The sequence below is a fragment of the Ambystoma mexicanum genome, chromosome 12 (assembly GCF_040938575.1).
Source record: "Ambystoma mexicanum isolate Mex_15411 chromosome 12, UKY_AmexF1_1, whole genome shotgun sequence".
In the NCBI taxonomy this organism is placed as follows: domain Eukaryota; kingdom Metazoa; phylum Chordata; class Amphibia; order Caudata; family Ambystomatidae; genus Ambystoma; species Ambystoma mexicanum.
The window spans coordinates 174528000-174548280 of record NC_090936.1 but is presented as its reverse complement, the minus strand read 5'-3'; the positions used below and the strand labels follow the sequence as shown (position 1 = coordinate 174548280).

Genomic DNA, 20281 nt, shown 5'->3' with positions numbered 1-20281 from the left:
GCCGCCTTGCCGGACGACCTTCCGAGGTCGGGGACCTGCGCTCGTCGGCTGTCTTTCGACGCCGTAATGCCCTCGCCGTCCGAAAGTACGGCGTCGCTGCCATCGCTGAAGGCGCCCTCCGCTGCCATGGCCTCCTGCCTGGCGTGGTGGGCCCAACGCTTTGTCGAACGGTCCTTAAGTGTCTTAGGTTTAAACCTACTACACGCTCTGCAGTTCGCTTCGGGGTGATCCCTCGGCAAGCAGAGATTGCACGTGGCGTGCCTGTCGACCCAAGGGTATTTGCGATTGCACTTGGGGCAGAATTGAAAAGGGGTACCCTCCATACGCACCTTAAGGCAGCGGGCTGCTAAGTGTAGGAATATATATAAATGTAACTATATATCAAGAGTGAAGAGTATGTACCACCCCCCACTCTCCCTACTTGTAAGGGCCGAGGCCAGCGGCCTACTAGGCCCGGGCCGAGGCCAGCGGCCTACCGAGGCCCAGATCCGTCGTGCAGCAGTCGACGGTCGATGACTTCTCCAGCCGTCGTCGAGGTTGAGGGTCGACGTTGGGGTGGGGAAGGGAATGAATAAGAATTAAAATTATAATAACAGCAAAAGTATGGCTAAGGCCAGGGAACTCCGCAAGATGCTTCCGACCAGTATGGCGGAAAAAAACAATCTGAGGATCCTACACGCGTGAGGGATCTTGGGTACAGTGGACGTCACACTAGGGATAGTATTACTGGCACGCCTGTGTCGACGCCCATTTTCGACTTTCGAAAAACAAACTGTAATACTCCGCAGCTTCCACTAGATGTCGGCCTATGCACAGCATGTGATCTAAGCAGATTCCACAAGCCTCAGAAATATATATATATATATGGGATACATTACTCACCGTAATCGTATTTCTGATGCTTGTATCTGCTTAGATTCACATGCTGTACATAGGCCATCTAGTGGAAGCTGCGGAGTATTACAGTTTGTTTTTCGAAACTCGAAAATGGGCGTCGACACAGAGCGTGCCAGTAATACTATCCCTGTCAGCGATCCCTCACGCGTCTAGGATCCTCAGATTGTATTTTTTCTGACATGAGGTAGCATGAGGAGTAGCGTGAGTACAGATAATCCAAGCAGATAGCCAGAAAGGTAAGACTACAAGCAATCATGCGCCTTCTCTCGGAGGGGAAGAAGTGTGGGTCGCATGTGAATCTAAGCAGATACAAGCATCTGAAATACGATTACGGTGAGTACTGTATCCCTTCTGAGGCTTAGATTAGAGAGCAGTACCAGAAGAAGGAGGTGGGATGTGAGAAGGGTCATGAGCAAATAAGTGTCTTAGAACCGCTTGTCCCACTTGTGTATCTGCCTTGGAATGGGTGTCAATGCAGTAATGCTGAGTAAAAGTGTGAATAGAGCTCCAAGTAGCTGCTTTGCAAATGGTGCCAAGGGGTACATTTTCAATGAAAGCCAGAGTGTCCCCAATGCCTCTAGTAGAGTGGGCCCTTGGCGTAAAAGGCAGAGTCTTTTCAGAGAGTGAGTAACACAGCTGGACACAGTAAATAATCCACTTCGAGATGGCACCTTTAGAGACGTGATCCCCCTCTCTGCCTGTAGCTACGGAGACAAACAGTTGATCTGTTTTCCTTAGCGGTCTGGTTTTATTTACATAGTAGAGGACCGCCCTACGCACATCTAGGGTGTGTAGTTTCATCTCAGCCGAGCTTTGCGGCTTCTGGAAGAAAGCCGGAAGCTCGATGGACTGGTTTACATGGAATTTTGATATAAATTTAGGTGAGAACCTAGGGTGTGTGCGTAAAACCAGTTTGTCTTTATGGATAGTAAAGAAGGGATCCTGCACTGACAGAGCCTGAATTTCACTGACCCTTCTTATAGAAGTAATAGCTACTAAGAAGGCCGTTTTATAAGTCAGGTGTTTGAGACTGCTCTTATGCATGGGTTCGAAAGGGGGGCCCATGAGCTTGGCTAGCACCACATTAAGGTCCCACCCTGGTGGTGGGTTTGAAATAGGAGGGTGAAGTCTCTTTACTCCTTCCATGAAGGCTTTAACTACTGGTACTTTCCACCACGAAACCTTGCTATGGGAAGTGGTGTAAGCCGAGAGGGCTGCCAGGTGTACTTTCAGTGAGTTAAAAACCAATCCTGCATCTAGCAGGTGGAGCATGTATGTAACAATAGTGGAAGGAGTGCAATCAACTGGGTTGATTATCTGGCACCAGATAACGAACCTCTTCCACTTGTCAAAATAACAGTCCCTTGTGTTTGGTTTCCTAGATTCCTTTAGGATGTCCATACACCTCTGTGGCAAATTGAGGTGTCCACACTCTATGACCTCAGGAGCCATGCTGCCAGGTTCATTGAGTTGGGTTGCTGGTGCACTGTTTGACCTTGGTGCTGGGACAGTAGGTTGTACCAGGCTGGAAGTTTGATGGGCTCGCACACCGCCATCCTGCGTAGGCGTGGGAGCCACGGTTGTCTTGCCCACATGGGGGCAACTAGGACAAGCGTCATCGATTCCCTGTTCATCTTGTTCACCACTTTCCTGATGAGAGGAGTTGTTGGAAAAGCGTACGCAAACATCCCTGACCAGTTCATCCACAGGGCGTTCCCCTGGGAGTCTGGTTGGGGGAACCTGGATGCAAATCCTGGGCATTGTCTGTTTTCGCTTGTGGCGAATAAGTCTATAGTGGGGAAACCCCACTGAGAGAAGATATCTTCTACAACCTCTCTGTGAAGAACCCATTTGTGTTCCTCTGGGAGGGAGTCTCTGCTCAGAGCATCCGCTAGGGAATTGAGCTCCCCTGGAACATGTTGTGATGACAGGAAGATGTTCCGTCTGAGTGCCCATATCCAGATTTTCTGGGCAAGCTTGGACAGATTTGGCGAGCGAGTCCCTCCTTGCTTGTTCAGGTAGAACATGGCTGTACTGCTGTCCGTCCGGATTTGCACTGACAGGTTTAGTAGATGGGGCTCGAACGCCTGAAGCGCTCTGAATACTGCCAGAAGCTCTAGCAGGTTGATGTGGTTCTTGGCCACTGAGTGAGACCAGAGACCGTGAGCTGTGTGGTGGAGATGGTGAGCTCCCCACCCCGTCAGACATGCATCTGTAGTGACTACTGCCTGTACTTCGGGGTCGTAAAAGGGTTTCCCCTGTGCGAGATTCTCTCTTGTTCACCAGTGAAGGCTTTGTACCAGTGTTGGCGAAACGACCACTAGATCGTCCCGCTGACCACTTGCCTGAGACCACTGTTTCGCCAACCATTCCTGCATGGGACGCATGCGGAGGCGCGCGTGGGGGACCAGGTAAATGCATGACGCCATCATGCCCAGTAAACGCATTGCTTTGCGTAACGTTATTTGTTGACCGGACTGATAATGCGGAATTTGCAGTAGTATATTCCAAATTCTTTCTTCTGAAGGAAAGGTCAACCCCTCCTGGGTATCCAGGATTGCTCCTAGGAATTGTTTTGAGGTGCTTGGCACCAGGCTTGACTTCTTCTCGTTGATTGAGAAGCCTGACTCGTGGAGGAGGTCGATAGTCCTTTGAATGTTTGTCCTGCAAATTCCTGGGGTTTCCCCCGTTATGAGCCAGTCGTCCAGATAAGGGTACACTGGGATTGCCTCCCTGCGTAGGTGTGCAGCCGCCACCGCCAGTACCTTGGTGAATACCCTTGGTGCTGAAGCTATCCTGAAGGGCAGTACCTTGAATTGGTAGTGGCGACTGTCCACCTTGAAGCGCAAGTACTTTCTGTGCGCTGGGAACATGGAAATATGAAAATAAGCATCTTTCATATCCAAGGTTGCCATGTAATCTCCCTTTTTTAGGAGGGGGATTACCTCTTGTAGCGTGGTCATACGAAATTTTTGGGGCTTGACATACTTGTTGGCAGGCCGTAAATCCAATACTGGGCGCATTGTCAAGTCTTTCTTTGGCACAAGGAAGTAAGTTGAATAAATACCCTTGTTTACCTGGTGTCCCGGGACGAGTTCTATCGCGTCCTTTTGTAGAAGAATGGCGATCTCCTCGAGGAGAATCTTCTGATGTTCTAAGGAGTGTACTCTTTGTCGTGGAGGATGGTTCCGGGGACGCTGCAGTAGCTCTATACAATATCCTGTGGATACTGTTGACAGAACCCATCTGTCTGATGTGATCCCTTCCCAAGCCTGGGTGAAGTTTGAAATGCGTCCCCCTACTGGGGTTGTGTGAGAAGGGACCCTGAACTGAGCGTCACTGCTTTGGTGGAGGCATGCCGCCTCCCTTGCTGGGGTTGCCTCTGCCTTTACCACAACCTCTCCTATTACCTCTGCCGTAACCCTGGGTAGACTGTTGGTTGTTGTTCCACTGTGTACCCTGCCCCTGGGACTAGTTAGATCCTCTCTGGGAATTTTGGCCGCGTGGGCGACGAAAATTACTATTCCCTCTCTGGTTAGGGGGTTTATTGGTTAACTGGCCAAGGGATTTGAGTGTCTCGTATTCGTCCTTGGCATTTTTCAGTGCGTCTTCGACCGCCTTACCAAACAGATCCGCTTCCACCGGTTTGTCCAACAATGATGCCTGCGTTTCTGCCTTAAAACCAGACTGCCGTAACCACGCATGTCTCTTGATAACAGTACCTTCTGCTATCAATCTGCCTGCGTTGTCCGCAGCGTCGAAGGTTGCTTTCAAAATGCAACCAGACACGGCTCTACCCTCTGCGGAAATCCGAGCTAATTGGCCCTTTAACGGTTCAGGAGCAGAGGCTATGAAAGCCGTGACTTCTTCCCACTGATGGCAGTTGTAGCTGACCAACAGGTTGGTGGAGTTAGCAATCCTTGCTTGATAGGCGGACGTTGAGGCTACCTTCCTGCCGAAACCGTATAGTTTTTTGCTCTCCTTGTCGGGAGGAGCTTCTGACGAAGACAAGGGTGTCCCAGCCCTCTTACGAGTGTTGGTGACAACTAGGGAGTCTGGCTTCAGATGTCCTCTTATATAGAGAGGGTCAGACTGTGCCGCCCTGAAAAGTTTTTCAACCCTGGGATTGACTGCTCTGGTGAGGTTTGGGTTCACCAGGGATGGATCTATTCTCCACTGAGTGGATTTAAGGATAGGGATGGTCTGGGCAACAGGCCTCCTTTCTCCCACTAACTCTTCTGCGAAGTCCCTTTACTCCTGTACAACGTGGGTGTCAATGTGGAAATGTTCTGCTGCACGAGCGAGAACCTCATTTAGGAGGGGTTGGTTATCGACCGGGGAGTCGGTAACCGGGGCTTCGTTCTCTACCGGGGAATCTACTCTGTATGTTTCCGGGTCATCCTCCTCTTCTTCCTGGTCCTCATCATCCCCATAGTAGCCCGTCCCGGTTTGCTCTTCTATCATACCAAATTCTTGGTCTTCACAAAAGGAAGCCTCTCCTTGATACCGTGAGTATGGTCTTGCGTAAGGTTGTACCTCGAAGGGTTCAGACCTCATCGGAGTTTCCAACCGGGCCTTCTTACTCGGGGGGATAGGATCAGTAGAGCCTGAGGGTGTGGCCCCTTGTGGATCATACGAGAGGAAATGTTCTGGATTTTTATCATAAAAATCAGCCAAAGAAGACATTCTTGACATGACCCTATCTATGTCTCCACTGGACCATTTTTTGGAACTGGGAATGACTCTCTCAGCAAGTCTATGGGATTTATCTTGAGTAGCTTTGCTGGTTGTGGACCTATCAGCAGACCTGGGCTTGTCTGTCTGTTTAGGGGGGGTGGAGTGTTTCACAGGTGTGGAAGAATGTACAGGTAGTTTCTTCTGCTGTTTTCCCCCCTTCCCATGCGTAGAAAAATGTTTTCCCTGTCCCTTAGTGGCTCCGGAGTTTTTCGACGCCTGGCGTCGAGGATCGGGAGAGGTGTCCCTGTCCTTCAAGCGTGGGGCCTCTTTGGCTTTAATTGCGGGCTCCGACTCCTTGAGCGCGACCTGGGGGTGGAAGTCATCATGGTCTTCCGACGATCGAACTTCTGTTAGCCTAGGGAGCGAGGCACTCTTGGCAAGAGTGGATGATTGCCTGGAGTCATGCGGCGATCTTGATCGAGAGCGCCCAGAGGACACGGAATCGGACCGTTCTGTCTGTGCCTCTTTCCGAGAACTTGACGTCGTCGAGTCTTGGTTGGACTTAGTGTGTTTAGTGTGTGTAGTATGTGAAGCGCTTGTGTCGCCGGGGGTCTTCCCCATAGCCGCCCTGCCGGACGACCTTCCGAGGTCGGGGACCTGCGCTCGGCTGTCTTTCGACGCCATAATGCCCTCGCCGTCCGAAAGTACGGCGTCGCTGCCATCGCTGAAGGCGCCCTCCGCTGCCATGGGTGCCTGCCTGGCGTGGTGGGCCCAACGCTTCGTCGAACGGTCCTTAAGTGTCTTAGGTTTAAACCTACTACACGCTCTGCAGTTCGCTTTGGGGTGGTCCCTCGGCAAGCAGAGATTGCACGTGGCGTTCCTGTCGACCCAAGGGTATTTGCGATTGCACTTGGGGCAGAATTGAAAAGGGGTACCCTCCATACGCACCTTGAGGCAGCGGGCTGTTAAGTGTAGGAAATGTATAAGGTGTACCTATATACCAAGAGTGTAGAGTATGTACCACCCCCCACTCTCCCTACTTGCAGGGCCGAGGACAGCGGCCTAACAGGCCCGGGCCGAGGCCAGCGGCCTTCCGAGGCCCAAATCCGTCTTGCAGCAGCCGACGGTCGATTTCTTCTCCAGCCGGCGTCGAGTGTCGAAGTTCGGCGTTGGGATGGGGAAAGGATGTCAATAGATTATTATTTTAAATTTTAGCAAAAGTATGGCTAAGGCCAGGGGACTCCGCAAAATGCTTCCAACCAGTATGGCGGAAAAAAACAATCTGAGGATCCTAGACGCGTTAGGGATCTTGGGTACAGTGGACGTCACACTAGGGATAGTATTACTGGCACGCTCTGTGTCAACGCCCATTTTCGAATTTCGAAAAACAAACTAATACTCCGCAGCTTCCACTAGATGTCGGCCTATGCACAGCATGTGATCTAAGCAGATTCCACAAGCCTCAGAAATATATATATATATATATATTCCTATCATGTGTGAATAAAAAGGCTAGTAAGAAGCCATTTATTTTATTATCATAACCAGTCTGTGTGTGGTTTCTTGCCTGTACAAGTCAAATAACTTGTTTTGCTACAAGGCCTGGGGGAATATAAGTGTATGGGTTTTACCCCCCCGCCGCCCCTCTGCCAAACAGAAGCAAAACAGAATCCCAGCAATTTATTAAAAAAATCACTGAGACACGTCCAGAGACAATTGGAAGCTATTAGAAACAGCCCTTCTTTTTCTAAAACATTGGCATTATGTGAAGGCTAATAAAGCTGATAGACATCTGGCCAGGCAATTGCAGGACAAACAACGCTCACAAACAATTACAAAATTACAAAACAAACAAGGACGGGTACTGACAAGGAATGAGGACATTGGGGAAATCTTTAGAGATTACTACCAAACCCTATATACATCTGATAATCCACTAGGACAGGATCAGGAAGACTATCTGTCGAGGCCATCTCTTCCACAGATATCAAGAGAAGAAAAGGGAAGAATCTTTTGGAAGAAGAAATAAGGGGAGGAAGAAGTTAAAAAAGCAATATTAGAATTACCATTAAACAAAGCCCCAGGCCGGACTGATTTACAGCGATCTTTTATAGCAAGTATAGCGATATTTTAGCTCCAATTCTCACAAAACTATTCAACACATTTAAAATCAAAGGGAATATCACCCCATCAATGAATGAGGCCAAATTGCTAGTGTTCCACAAACAAGGCAAAGACCCGACCCTCGCATGGTCCTACAGGCCGATAGCGTTAATCAACATAGATGCAAAATGATATACTAACATTTTAGCCAACAGACTTACATATTTGCTTCCCAAACTAATAGGATATAATCAATCGGGATTCATTCCATCAAGACAAACATTCGATAATACCCAAAGAATTGCCCACTTGATAGAGAAAATTGGGATAACCCAAAGCCCGGCAATATTAGTTTCACTTGATGCAGAAAAAGCATTTGTTAGGGTTGAATGGTCCCTTCTGTTTCGCATACTAGAATACACGGGATTCAGGGAAAATATCATTCAAATGGTGCGAGCCAACTATAAATTACCGGGAATTCACATTGTCCTGACTGGAATAGTAACAGATAAAGTAGCAGTGGGACGGGGCACTAAACAAGGCTGTCCACTCTCACCGTTGCTTTATGCGATCTACCTAGAACACTTATTAACTAAAATTCGGGACACCGATCAGCTTAGAGGAATAGAAATGGCCAGAACAACATACAAGGTTGTCGCATTCGCAGACGATATGCTGATAGCACTGACAGACCCCAAACATTCACTCCCAGCATTAATACAGGAATTAGATATTTATGGATGGATATCGGGTTTAAAAATCAATAGGCAAAAATCGGGAATCTTAAATCTCTCGGAAGACCAGGAAATTATGGATAGACTACACACAAAAATGCAATTAAAATAAGCAGGAAAAGGTATAACATATTTAGGCATAACCCTTATTAAACAGAAAGGGCAATTATATAGTACAAATTACCCGCAACTATTAGAAAGTATCAAACTTGATCTTGAAAAGGGAAACCCCTTACAGTATCATGGTGGGGGAGAATGACATCGATACAAATGAAGGTTCTCCTGCAACTTTTATATTACTTTCAGGCATTGCCTATCGAGTGCCAAAGACATTCTTCAAGTCCATCAACAAGGCTATTTGGAAGAAACGGCCCCCTGAATAGCAATGACAGCATTAACAGCCCCAAAATACAAGGGTGGTATGGCCATTCCACATTTTTATAAATATTATGAAGCAGCATACAGGTAATTAGAGAATGGTCAGCGGAAGGCCTACACAAATGTAGGCTACACGAGATAGAGCGGCTGTGGGAACTCCCCTATCAGGACTGATGTGGTTGAATAAACAAAATAAGACAGCCAAATCTCAAGATCAGTGAAGACATAGGGGTGGGGCGGAGGCATGGCATTCAGCAGTAGAAAGAGGGGCACTTATGGTGGATCCGGCCCCTTTCTGTCCAATGTTCAGGAGTCCAGATTTCCAGCTAGGGATGGGAAAAGGGGCATACAAGAAATGGGAGGAAGCAGGATGTATTAAGATATGAGATATGTACCAGGGACAAACTATTAAGTCATTTGAAAATTGCATTCAAGAATTGGGACTTCACAGGAAAAGATAGGTTTGAGTACGAGCAATTGAAGCATTAGTTGACATCGCCAACCATTAAATAAGCGACAAGACAGCTAACTCCATTCGAAACATATATAGCATCCCACTCGAGCTCAAAGAATTTGATCTCCAATATAGAGTCCTGAATGAACACAGGGAAGAAGTTCAATGGAATTATATGAAAACATGGGAAAAAAACAGACGGGAAGCAATTTCAAAGAACCACTGGGAATACCTGTGGGTGGCTATCCCAAAACTCGAGCCATACAGTTAAGAGAAGAACAAGTTACTTTCTTACCTGGTAACGTTCTTTCGATGGGATGGTCCGACGACGTATTCCATATCTATGACAGGTAATGTCCACAGCTGTGCTGCTTCGGAAAATCTTTGGCGTCTGCGTCCTGCGTCGATGCGCCGTCCCCGAGGACCTCCTCCGACGGCCGACGATGTGATAAGTAGGACACACGACGCCCATAGCCTCAGTTATAGTTTTTTCCCCGAACATGTGCCACCAGTTTTCTGCCAGTCAGACACACAAGGCCTTGCGGAACGAAAGCTGCAAACGCAAAAGAAATTCTGCAGCGGGGAAGGCAGTGAGGGAGCGATATGGAATACGTCGTTGGACCATTCCATCGAAAGAACGTTACCAGGTAAGAAAGTAACTTGTTCTTCGAGGGGATTGGGTCCTCCGACGTATTCCATTTCTTTGACAGACTCCCAAAGCAGTACCAAGCAAGGAGGTGGGAAAGAATTTAGAATACAAATTTTGCATGCCCAATCAAATTGCGGAATAGAGAACTGCCTTGCCAAAGGCCAGATCTTGCCCTCTGATGGAATCGAGGGAATAGTAACGTACAAAAGTATGTACTGAAGCCCAGGTGGCTGCATTACAGATGTGACGAATAGGAACTCCCCTCTGCAGGGCAGTAGACGCAGCCACTCCTCTTGTAGAATGGGCCCGCAAGCCAGCCGGAGGGAGGGACCTTACCCGCCAAGCGGTAACACTCGGAGATAGCTAAAATAATCCAACGAAACAAAGTCTGTTGCGTCACAGCTTGTCCCAAACGCTTTCCAGCGTAACCAATGAAAAGTTGATCGTCCACTCTGACCCGGGAAATGCGCGAGATATAAAAGCTCAACGCTCTCCTAGGATCAAGCCTATGGAGCCTCTCCTCTTCCTTACCAGGATGTGGAGGAGGATAGAACGCCGGAAGAACAACCTTCTGGCTCAAATGAAATTCCGACACCACCTTCGGAAGAAAAGAAGGACGAACTCTAAGGACAACCCTGTCCTTGTGAAACACAGTGAAGGGTGGCTTAACTGAAAGTGCCTGTAACTCACTCACTCTGCGAGCGGAAGTAACCGCAACCAAAAACACAGTTTTCAGAGTTAACAGCCTCAAAGGGCAAGAATGTAAAGGCTCAAATGGAGCACCCATAAGAAACTTAAGAACAAGGTTCAAATCCCAACCTGGCACCAGAAAAGGTGACGGAGGGAACACATTAGTGAGCCCTTTCAAAAACTGCGAAATGAAAGGAATTTTAAAATAGGAACACTCTTCAGACGAGCACTTAAATATGGACAGCCCCGCCAGGTAACCTTTAAAGTTCCCCACTTGCAAGCCACTTTGGGCCAAATAAAGCAAAAAAAGACAGAACCATAGGAATGTCACATTCAAAATGATCCACATTCTGAACTCTGCACCAGTCGCAGAACTTTCTTCAACGGCAACGGTACAGAGACTTAGTTGCCGGCCGCCTGGCCGAGAGCAACACCTCCATCATGTCTTCAGAGAGGTCCCAATCCTTATACCTCAACCTTTCAGATTCCAAGCGTGAAGATTGAGGGATCTGACCTCTGGATGGAGAACCTGACCCCCCCCTCCCATGAGAGCAGATTGTCTCGGTAGGGAAGACGACGTGGAGGGCAGATGGACAAGTCGAGAAGGTCCAGGGTACCACGACCGCTGACTTTCAACTCGTTGGCATGAGCTCCCCATTCCGTGAGGGATGCGTCCATCACGATCGTCACCTCTGGCCAGGGCAGCCAAAATGGGGCCCCTTTCATCAGATTGCCCTCGACGGCCCACCACAGAAGGTCCCGGGCAACCGAGGGCAGCACCTGAACAGGGTCCGACAGCCTGCCGGAGGACTGAGACCACTGGAGCTTGAGTGCCCACTGCAAAGATCTCATCCGCAGACGAGCCTCTGGCACCAGAAGAATGCAGGATGCCATGAGGCCGAGCAGTCTCAAGAATTCGGACGCTGGGAGATTCTGGGCAAACTGAAACTTGTGCACCATCTGCTGAATGTGAAGAGCCCTCACCTGAGGAGTAAAACACTGCCCAAGGGACGTGTCGAGCACTGCTCCGATGTACTGGAGCCACTGCGTTGGTGTCAAATGGGACTTCTTTAAATTGAGGGAGAAGCCCAGCTTGTGAAGGGAGTGGCAGGTGACGGACAGATGATCCAGGACTTGCTCGGGAGAGCTCCCCCTGATCAACCAATCATCCAGGTAGGGGTAGACGTGAATCCCCCCTTTCCTGAGATGCGCTGCCACCACCACCATGAGCTTGGTGAAAACCCTCGGGGCGGAGGTCAATCTGAACGGCAGGACCCGAAACTGAAAGTGCGAGTCGCCAACCGCGAACCTCAGGTACTTATTGTGCTTGGGATGGATCGGCACATTGAAGTAAGCATCCTTGAGGTCGAGAGACACCAACCAGTACTGAAGTTGAAGGGCCTGGAGGACTTGAGAAAGAGTCACCATCTTGAACTTGTCCTTCCTGAGTAGTTTGTTCATACCTCGCAAGTCCATGATGGGTCTCAATCCCCCGTCTTTCTTTGAAATCAAAAAATAAGGGGAATACCATCCCTTGTTCCTCTCCGCTACAGGCACCATTTCTATGGCGCCTTTCTCCAGCAGGGCTTGAATTTCCTGCGGAAGGAGCGGATCCGGACTCTTCAAAGAGAGGTTCCCTGGTGGATTGTCGTAAGGCCTCTGCCGAAAAGGAAGACAATAGCCGTGGGTTATGATTTCCAGAACCCACACATCCGAAGTAATGGCTTGCCACTCTACAAGATGCTGCGCCAGCCTTCCCCCAACCAGCGAGCCATGGGACCTGGCCTCATGACTGAGTGGTAGCGGCTGCGGCGTTGCCTGAGGGCAAAGAGTCAATTGCCCGAGCGGCCTTGGCACCTCGAGTACCTTTGTTTCCACCTCTGGCACTCTTACGATGGCCTCTTTGACTGCTAGCTCCTCTCGCTTTACTGAAGGACGAGCAATAGTGAAAGGAACCTCCCCTCCTTTGATGTCCCCTAGGACGAAAAGGTCGAGGTTGGCGAACTGCAGCGCCCAATGACTTCGCTGCAGCATTGGAGGTCTGCAACCTCTCAAGGCTCTTGTCAGCCTTGCTGCCAAAAAGGTGTTCACCGTCAAAGGGCATGTTGAGGAGCCGGGACTGCACATCAGGAGCGAACCCAGACTTCCGCAACCACGCAAACCTGCGCATTACGGTGCACGCCGCCATGGACCGGCTGACACAATCCGCCAAGTCCAAACCCGACTGAACGGCCTCACACATGGCATCCTTGCCATCCTGAACCATAGCAAGGAAACCATCCCGTTCGTCCCCTTCAGGAATATGTTCAGCCGCTAATGCAACACAGTTCCACAGAGTGTGTGTGAAACGAGACAAGGCACATATGGAGTTGGTCATACCCCCAGAAGAAAACACTTTCTACGCCCAGCCGTCAAAACGTTTGTCGTCCCTATCCGGAGGGATGGTAGGATACGACGCCTGCTTTGCCGGGGCCGTAGCCGCCTGCACCACCAAACTCTCCGGGGTGGGGTGCCTAGACAAGTAGCAGGGGTCGCTACTGGCTGGACGGTATTTTCGCGACAAAGACTTGCCCACTGCCGGGAAACTCTCCAGAGCAGTCCAAGCCGCCGCCACCCTTCTCTGCAGAGCCATATGAAAAGGCAAAAAACCGGGTCAGTGGGTGGACCGAGATCAAGGATGTCCGTGAGATCATCCTGAACAAACTCCCCTGGGAGAGCTGACCAACCCAAGTACTCGGTAACCCGAAACATAAGGCGCCGATATGACGAATCGGCATGAGTGCCAGGCTCCGGCCGACAAAACTCCACCTCCGGAGAGGTGTCCAGTCCACTGACATCATGCAGTGACTGCCTCAGGTCGTCAAACTGGCTATGGCCCGAGATAAGGTCATCTGGAACCGTAACCAGAACCAGGCCGCCATCACAGCCTTCATCACCCTCTGAAATGTACTCCAGGCGGGCAGAGGAAGACCTCTGCGGACCAAAGCAGTGCCGGACCTTAGCCATAGCCTTTTTAGGGGCAAACCCCGTGCCACAGGGCCCCTCCGACACCATCGCGAGCGAATCGGCGTCAACGTCAGCTGCAACGCCTCCAGCATCTGTGGCGTCGACACAGTCCTCCAAGCCGGAGCTCCGAGCGGGTCTCTCGACAACCTGGGTGCCGACGACTCCCTCTAAGACGGAACCTCGAGAGAAATCGTCGACAACCTCAGCGCCACAGGCGTCAACGTCTTCTTCGAAGACAGCACAGGATCACGCGTTCTCGAGCACGTCGAGGACCGGGACCTGGACCTGGAACGGGCATGGCGAGAACGGCTACCCTTGTCCGAGCGTGACCTCTCCCGCGAGCCGTGCCGACCACCCGAGCCCGAAGGCGTATGGGCGGTGTCTCTCGACCGGTGCCGACCGACCCCACTCGGAGGCGCGGACGGACCGGTGCCCTGCGATTCCATTCCTCCGGTGTCGCTTGCATGGAGGGATAAGCGACCCGCCGACGGGCGGAAGAGGACGGAGAAGGCGACCTATGCCGGTGCTTCCTGGAATGCCTAGAAGAGGCGGAGGAGTGGCGAGACCGACTCCTGGAAGGAGACCCACCGGACTTCCGACGACGAAGCGGAGAGTCACCCCTCGATTCATCAGGCGAAAGCCCTGCAGACCTCGACTTCCGGGGCTTAGACACCCGGCCTACCGACAGCTTCTTCTTGCGTTCCCGCAAGGCTTTTGCAGTGAGCGACTGGCAGTCGACACAGTCGTCCGTATCGTGGGTCACCCCGAGGCAGCAGAGGCAGGCGTTGTGCGAGTCTGTGACCGACATCTTGGACCCACAGTCCCCGCAGTTCTTGAAGCCCGGACGCGGGGTCGAAGATGAGAAAGACATCGCCACGAAACAGGTTCAACGAACCGAGAATAGAAAACAGTAACTCCAACGAGTTGAGGCGTACCGAGATTCACGAAGCGAACACGTTCGCGGAAAAAACGGAACTGAGGCTATGGGCGTCGTGCGTCCTACTTATCACATCGGGTGACGTCGGCCGTCGGAGGAGGTCCTCGGGGACGGCGCATCAACGCAGGATGCAGACGCCAAAGATTTTCCGAAGCAGCACAGCTGTGGATATTACCTGTCATAGATATGGAATACGTCGGAGGACCCAATCCCCTCGAAATGTGGATACAAATTACTTTACAAATGGCACTAGACCCCCGAGAGGATACTGTTCATGGTCCCACAGGCATCAGATCAATGTTGGAGTGGTTGCAAGAAAGTGGGAGACTGGAGACTCATATGGAGGGAATGCCCGCAGTTACAGACATTCCGGGAAGTGGTTAAAACTCAAATGCAAGGCTTGTTTCAGGGGGTGGATCAGTTAGAAGCAAAAGTATGGTTGTGTAGTATGTGGGAACCTAAGAGGAAAGTTCCAACTAAAGCACAGAAAAGGGGGTTCATGATTTTATTAATAATGGCAAGGCTGGTGATCGCGCAAAGAGGGAAACAACAATCACCACCCACACTCCAAGACTGGCTGCACAAAGGTTGGACTTTATATCATTGGAATGGGTAACATATAAGATTCAAGGATCTCAAGAGGGATTCAAGAATGACTGGGGTCTGTATTGAATTACCTACATGGTGCAATAGTGCCCACATAAGATTAGAATATTGGACATTGTGGGATCCTGAGACAAACACATTTATCTGGAAGAGAGACTATTCTTCTGGTGGGGGGCGTTCGAGGTTTATCTGCTAAATTGTCATGATGATGTTGCATAATATGAAAACCAATAAAATGATTTTTTTTACAAGTCTCCTTCCAATTGCCCGCTTTCCTCTCTGTGTATTCATGGCCAACACAGGCGTGAGGTTTTCTCTAGTCAAATTATTACTGAACCTTATGCCCAAACCTTGGCATAACAGCTCTAAGCATACTCATAACAACACTAAGGGAAGAGACTGATGGGACACCCCCCTCTGAATGCACAAAGGCTCAGCTCAGCTCTTAGATTAAATTCCCTGGAGAGGCTTCCATTTCTCCTCACCCTGCAAATGCTCTAAAAGCATCAACACTCTTGCCAGAAAGGCGCTAAAGTGTAGTACGTGACCTTTGTCCTCGTTAGTGGCCCTTGCCTTCGGCTCGGCGCCACTAATTTGGGTTGTGCTCACCCACCACAAATTTGCGCCCTAGTGTAGGCTTTAATGCTTCAATGCAACATGCTGAATTGCCAGAAAAAAACAAGGTTTAAACAAATGCTGAGAAGAGATCGAACTAAGCATAGGTACAAACATGTGCATGGCCTGAAGGCTAAATTGCATTAAAAGAGGAGTACCTTAAGATTTGTTCGATTTTTGTGATATTTGCTCATATGTTACACTAGAAAAATAGTATTATATTCATTCAAACACACAGGATTTCAAGCAATTCAAGAAGTAATTTGAAAAAATATATATACAACATAAAACAGGGTCCGTTGACAAAGGAAATTGCTCTTAGATTGCATCCTCAAAGTAAAACATTATTTTCAACACAATAATGCAGAAAGGGGCTTTCACCAGCAGTGGAGTATACTTACAGTGGAGATGGCATTGACCATGCCATTGGTGATCTGATCTTGGCGCATATGCTTCACTACATCAAACTGGGCTGCTCTTTGCTTGGGGATGACTTGGTCAGCAATCTTCTTCATTTCTGAGTTGAACTTTTTGAACAAGTCCTCAAAAAGCAGGGAAAGCAACTGAAAATTCAGAATAGACAATTATTTTCTACATATTACAAAAAACACAGAATTCTGAACAGGCAGATTGACCTGAACAATTGCACATCCGACATGGAAACATATACATTGAGAATCCATCTATGTAATTCATTGCATTTAATGTCTATACAAATTGCTATATTTCAGCATGACAGTTCGCAAAGTCTATGTCCGGAGAAGCAACTTGGCTCCTATATCTGAAGAAACCTTGTTAGCCATCTTGTTTTGGTCATAAACCATAAACATGACAACCTATATTGGTTTATCAATGAACAACTTGCACTCCTAGAGAGACGACAACAGGATCTGTGTTTTTTCACTCTTAACGACCTTAGCTCTATTATTTGTGCAGTAACTTGCTTTTCTGATACTCCGAAGATGGCAGTCAAAGTGACACTATCTTTTTCCATTTAGGCAGTTGTAAAGAGAAGCACTCTCCAGTGGCATACAGAATATCACACTCCAGCCTATGATATTTAAGAAAGGACTGGGATGCAGTTTTGTTCATCACTGATTGCATGCCAGCCCTTGAGAGTAAGTCAACATTTTCTTTCGAAGATCATGTCTTACACCTTAGACTTATACTGTGTTATGCAGCTTCATTTAATAAAATAAGTTTGTCAGTGTCCCTTTAGAATGCTTTGGAACCCAGAACCATGAGAATGGATCTCAACGTTTCCACCTGACCACACATAAATTGAGATCTGAAAGATTAATTTCAATAAACCAGGCCAAGCAAGCACATAACGTCAATATTTGTTTCCAGTTAAATAGTTAACAAATAGACTTTAACAACATTTGTCACAAACAACTTGCTTCATAAAGTCCGTCCTTGCACACAGACCTAGACCATGCAGACAGACTCTTGCTTGAATACTATCAGCTTACAGTCCAGCTATTCCCAGAGTTACTTCATATGGGTAAATAGGGCTCCATCCCACTTTGATCAACAACAAGGATCTATCATATAGCTTTTTTGAGATTCTCAAATAGTCCAAGCATGACAAATTAGTATAAACAGCTTGTTTTCCCCACCACACAAAAAAGGCAATCTCCGCCAAAGTTTCAGCAACTCATCGTTTCGGCAGCAGTTTCTCCTCTTGGGTTGCCAACTTGAACAACAAAATGGTTTTCTCCAAAAGTTCATAAGGGTTTTGGGTTAACTCCCTGGCACAACAGTCTCTTAAACCATTGGCTCTCAAAAATGTTACCACCTCCAGTACTTGCAATTGTCGCTGCATCTTGGTCCAAAAGGTGTAGTAAGTAGCCGATTGTCCAAGGCCAGGGAAAGCCACTGCAGACTACTGGTCCTAGTGTACACAGAGGATCCATGGAGGGTCTGATAACCGCCTGTACATGAGAATCTGATGTCTACCCTGGGCCTTGCTTCTCTGAATCAGCACTAGTCCTGGCCCACTTGTTGCCCTACCACATGATCATTCCTACTCCCAACATGGGGTCAGCCTCTTCAGATCAGGGCTGCACCACACGCTCTGCCTTAGAAAATGTCTCTTACCTACCTCTGCCGACTAGTTCTAACCTTGCCAATGTTTACCTGTCATCCTGGATGATACACTCTGGTCACCCTGCACAGTTTTCTTTCCATTGCCTGCTTTTCTCGTTCCACCCCGATGCACTCCCCCTTCTACTGCTAGTGGTCTACTCCCTTTACCCTCTGCTGGTCTTTTCCTTCTGTCCCCTCCTTCCACCACCGTTATTCTTCTACTTCCAACCTCTGTTTCCCTTTCTCCCCTCCAATATCAACCAAAACTTCCCCTACACTCCCCTCTTATATCTTATAGCTCTCTCTACCAACATCAACCTGATCCAAATGCCAATTTTCTCTTGCAACAACCCCATCCAGGTCTTCTATCGCTGGTCTGAGCCTGTTCGGTTTGGATTCAGGGTTTCCACATGATGTCTGCTACTATTCACTTTCATTTGCCTCCAATTTGATTGGACAAGCTGTTATAGCTCAGATGTTACATCTATAAAACATCTGTGCACCATCTTAGGGTTGAACCCCTCCCTGGGCATGTGTCAGGGGATGCTCCCTCAGGAGCGGCGTTGCAACTGACTCCCTCTGCTGGGCGTGTGCTTGTGAAGTGCAACTTGCCTGCAGCGGATGACTGTCCATCTCATTCTGCTCTACACTGAAAAAGGTGCACTTAAATTAGTGGGTCAATTTGGTATTTGCATTTTCCTTGCTAAGGTAAGTTGTAGCATGGGGTCCTGGCACCCCGGGTTGGTAGTTTTGTTTTTAATCTGATAAACAATTCCTTCTCCTAAGACCCAAGGTGAGTTGGTGTGTCCAGCTGATGTTCCCCAGACTAATGGAGCGGGATAAGTGGGAGCAGCAAGGAGATGCTCCCCATACGATTCGAAGGCCCAACTTCCACTGCCTCAGAGAGGCATGCAGCCCTGCAAGTCCCCCAACTAGAAATCTCCAGAACATGGACCTATAACAAATCACCACCTTTACTGAAATCAGTTCACTGGTGCAGGACTGTGACCCTGTACAATTATTCCTCCTTAGTCCACAGATGTATATACTTGCATTGACTAAGAGGTAAGAACGTAATCCAAAAATTGGACTCTTTGGGGTGTAGCCTGGAGTGCACCGTTGTCGACATGAAAGGCGAGTGCTCCGCGGCCACCATCAGAATATCCTGCAAAATCTGCTACGGTAACAAGGCGATCGCAAATATTGATGCCAGAATGCCCGTAAAATGAGGATATCGGGCTAAGAGAGTATGAAGATAGCAGGATCCTGTTCAACCCACGACCTGCCCCAGAGTCACAGGATCGGCTGCCATCTTTGTTGGGGAAGCAGCTTGGAGTAGTAAGGCTGGGAGAGGCACAGAGGAGGCAGCAAACCCCAGGATGGGACCGGGTCAATTGGGACCCTGAGTAAGAGGCATGCAGAGATAGAATCAGCAATGATAAGTGGGGTACTGCTGAGGAAATTACTGATGCAATTAAAGCGTGCTCGCCCAGAAAAGCAACAGGGTCAGAAGAACTAGGTGGCGAATTCTATAAGGAGTTCCAAACGGAACTAGTTCCTATACTGTTGAAAACATGGGAAGAGGCCCTAGAGAGGAATGTATTGCCCCAAACAATGAGGGAGGCCATAATAATCGTCTTGCCTAAACCCCGGTGTCCACCACAGGACATGTCGTTTTACAGACCTCTTTCACTTATCAATACCGACGCTAAGATATTTGCAAAGCTACTGGCGAACCGGCTATTACCAATTGTGCCTAACCTGGTCCACCCTGACCAGTGGGGGTTTATCCCTACAAGGTCCACTGCCTTAAATTTGCGGAGACATTTCGGAATAATGGCGCAAATAAACCTGGATAAACATGCAGTGGCTGTGTCTCTCGATGCCGAAAAGGCCTTTGATTCGGTTTCCTGGGTTTATCACTTTTCAGTACTGGAGGCATTTGAAATAGGACCTAACTTTATCAGGTATGTCCAGCTGCTGTATACTCACCCTGGGGCTAGGGTGCTGACCAATAGGACAATTTCTGAATTGTTCTTGTTGGGAAGGGGCACTAGGCAGGGCTGTCCATTCTCACCCATATTGTTCGCCTTAACCATAGAACCTATGGCAGCGGCTATCAGACTAAGACATGGAGATAAAGGGATAAATATGAAACGCTCCACACAACTAATTTCATTGTATGCAGACGATACGTTACTATATGTCCAAGAACCTGGCACCCATCATGGCAGATATACATGAGTTTGCTGAATATTCTGGTTATACCATAAATAATTCTAAATCGGAGATATTCCGATTTACCCGAGCTACTAAAGGTCCAGCTACGACTTGTGGCCTCAAGTGGTCAGAACAACACATTAGATATCAAGGAGTTCTAGTCTCTAGAAGTAAACATACTCTTTACTCCGACAACCACGAGCACACATTACAATTACTCAATACAA

At 48.6% G+C, this 20281-nt stretch overlaps 1 protein-coding gene across 1 annotated transcript in view; it reads right to left on the bottom strand.

Moving 5' to 3' along the window:
* Positions 1-20281, bottom strand: part of POLR3B (RNA polymerase III subunit B) — a 1940302-nt gene that overhangs the window by 842670 nt on the left and 1077351 nt on the right. The window contains exon 13 of the mRNA XM_069628254.1: positions 16148-16309. Coding sequence (XP_069484355.1) covers positions 16148-16309 — 162 coding nt within the window. The remainder of the gene's footprint in view (positions 1-16147; positions 16310-20281) is intronic.